At 33.8% G+C, this 2162-nt stretch overlaps 1 protein-coding gene across 1 annotated transcript in view; it reads right to left on the bottom strand.

Moving 5' to 3' along the window:
• Positions 1–2162, bottom strand: part of LOC119830950 (serine--pyruvate aminotransferase) — a 21673-nt gene that overhangs the window by 2166 nt on the left and 17345 nt on the right. The window contains exon 5 of the mRNA XM_038354143.1: positions 1149–1164. Within this exon, the coding sequence (XP_038210071.1) occupies positions 1149–1164 (16 nt within the window). The remainder of the gene's footprint in view (positions 1–1148; positions 1165–2162) is intronic.

Below are 2162 nucleotides of genomic sequence, written 5' to 3'. Positions count from 1 at the left end.
CAGATTCGAAATTCAAATGTAATATTTTTTTATAATTAAGTGTAACAGTATTTATGGCCAGACTAAGTATATGTATTATATAGTAAGTTAGATATATTATATATTTATCTTAATAATTATCAATTTAAAGCAGAAAAGTAATTCTTCATAGCTTTTAAACGGAAAACATGGGTTAAGATTGTCATATAGTTTCATTGCATCGTCACACAGATGGAATAAAGCCTATAGTAGTAGAATAATTAGACATGTTATTCACGCACACATACATCTTCTATCTCTGTTTGAATTGAATCAGGCCCATAGAAGGTGTCCGAGTCTATTTGAACTATGAAATCATTCACTGTGCAGTAAATTTATGTCCTTCAATTTATGAAATTGATACGGAGATTATTCTTCTTTTCATATTTTAAATCTCATATTTGAGCAGAAATAGTTTAAATTTAAGGTATTTTCAGTGAAGTTTGTATCAGTATAGAGCGCTAATGATGTTAAAATAATTACATTATGATTTGCCGTTTAGTATTAATTAAATGCGAAACCCTAGCAGGTAATTATTTAAGGTTGTGTTAATTTACCCTCAACACGTTTTGTTAATTACACAGTATGTGAACCCATCTATTTCACGTACAAAATTATGTCAGAAACCTCTCGAGAGTGCACTTTTCAAGTTAACTTAAAAGGAAAGCAAAGTTTAGCGGAAAAACCATTCGATTTTCCAAGCTTAAACGAGACACGGGTTCCGAACAATTTAATTACATCCCCCATCCCTTTCCCTCATGACTAGATTTTATATTCTTATGTCTTACAGTCTCTGTAGAACTCTTCCCAACTTAAAAACTCCTTTAATTACAGCCTCTCAAGAAACCCGCAATTAGCATGCGGCTCAAAATAGCAGGAGCAGTAAAATTTCAAAATAAATACTTGCTTTGAAATCTTCTAAGTGCGTTGATATTTATGGAACGTAGACGCCGCCTGCTTTCGCTGTTTCATTATTTAATGAGTTCGCTTTGACATAAATTATGAAAAAGGCATTTCCCAACATATGTTTATATTTTCCTTTAGCATATTTATATAGTGTTACTTTGGCAGAAAAGTTCAGAAAAGATTTTGAGTATTATTACATTTTATTTTGTTAGATATTTATTTACCTTGGAATGTAAAAACCTAAACACATGTTTGGAATTAGTACCCAACATCTCGCAACAATGCGTTTTGATATAAGTATATTTTTATTGGTAAATCAAATTTATTAACTCTTCAACAGATATGGTACTCTCCTGTTAGTGGATACAGTAGTATCGCTTGGTGGAGTACCATTCTTAATGGATGAATGGGAAGTGGACGCAGTGTATACATCAACGCAGAAGGCTCTAAGCGGACCCGCTGGTATTGCTCCGGTCGCATTCAGCCGTCTTGCTGAGTAAATACATTTTTATTACCAGTGAAACAATTAAAAATAATAAAGCTATATAAAGCTATATTTTTCGACTACAACTGACAGGATCAAAACCTTTCAGACTACCTAGAAATCATGAACTGATATTCTCCGATGAATATTTATAACATAGGTTAATTTATGAGTTAATGGTTTTCAGACAGAAAATAAACAACCGCACTCACGAACCGCCTTTCTACTTCGATGTAAAACTTCTTGCAAGGCAGTGGAATTGTTATGGTGACACAAAAGAGTAAGTGCACATTTTAGTCGTGTTATTAATCATTTCAAGAACCTATGACAATGTTGAATATGAATTTTATACTAATACTAGCTGCGCCCCGCGGTTTCACCCGCGTAAGTCCGTATCCCGTAGGAATACCGGGATAAGAAGTTGCCTATATGTTATTCCAGTTGTCCAGCTGTCTACGTACCAAATTTAATTGCAATCGGTTCAGCAGTTTTTGCGTTTAGGAGCGACAAACGCACACAAATCCTTACAAAACTTTCGCAGTTATAATTTTAGTAGGATAGTAGGATTGACTCTTTCGATGTGAGTTGTTAAATATAGCAACTTCTTTTCTTTCGTTCGTTCCGTCTTCTCTCCTTCTTTACTACTTCCGTCCTCCTCCTCCCGGACCACGCTCAGGTGCAGTTGTGTTTATAACCGTATAAATTTTTATTCATTAAATTAGCAATTTACCACAATATAATCCATTACGAAAAA

Source organism: Zerene cesonia, chromosome 12 (genome assembly GCF_012273895.1).
Source record: "Zerene cesonia ecotype Mississippi chromosome 12, Zerene_cesonia_1.1, whole genome shotgun sequence".
In the NCBI taxonomy this organism is placed as follows: domain Eukaryota; kingdom Metazoa; phylum Arthropoda; class Insecta; order Lepidoptera; family Pieridae; genus Zerene; species Zerene cesonia.
This window is presented reverse-complemented; position numbering and strand designations above follow the sequence as displayed.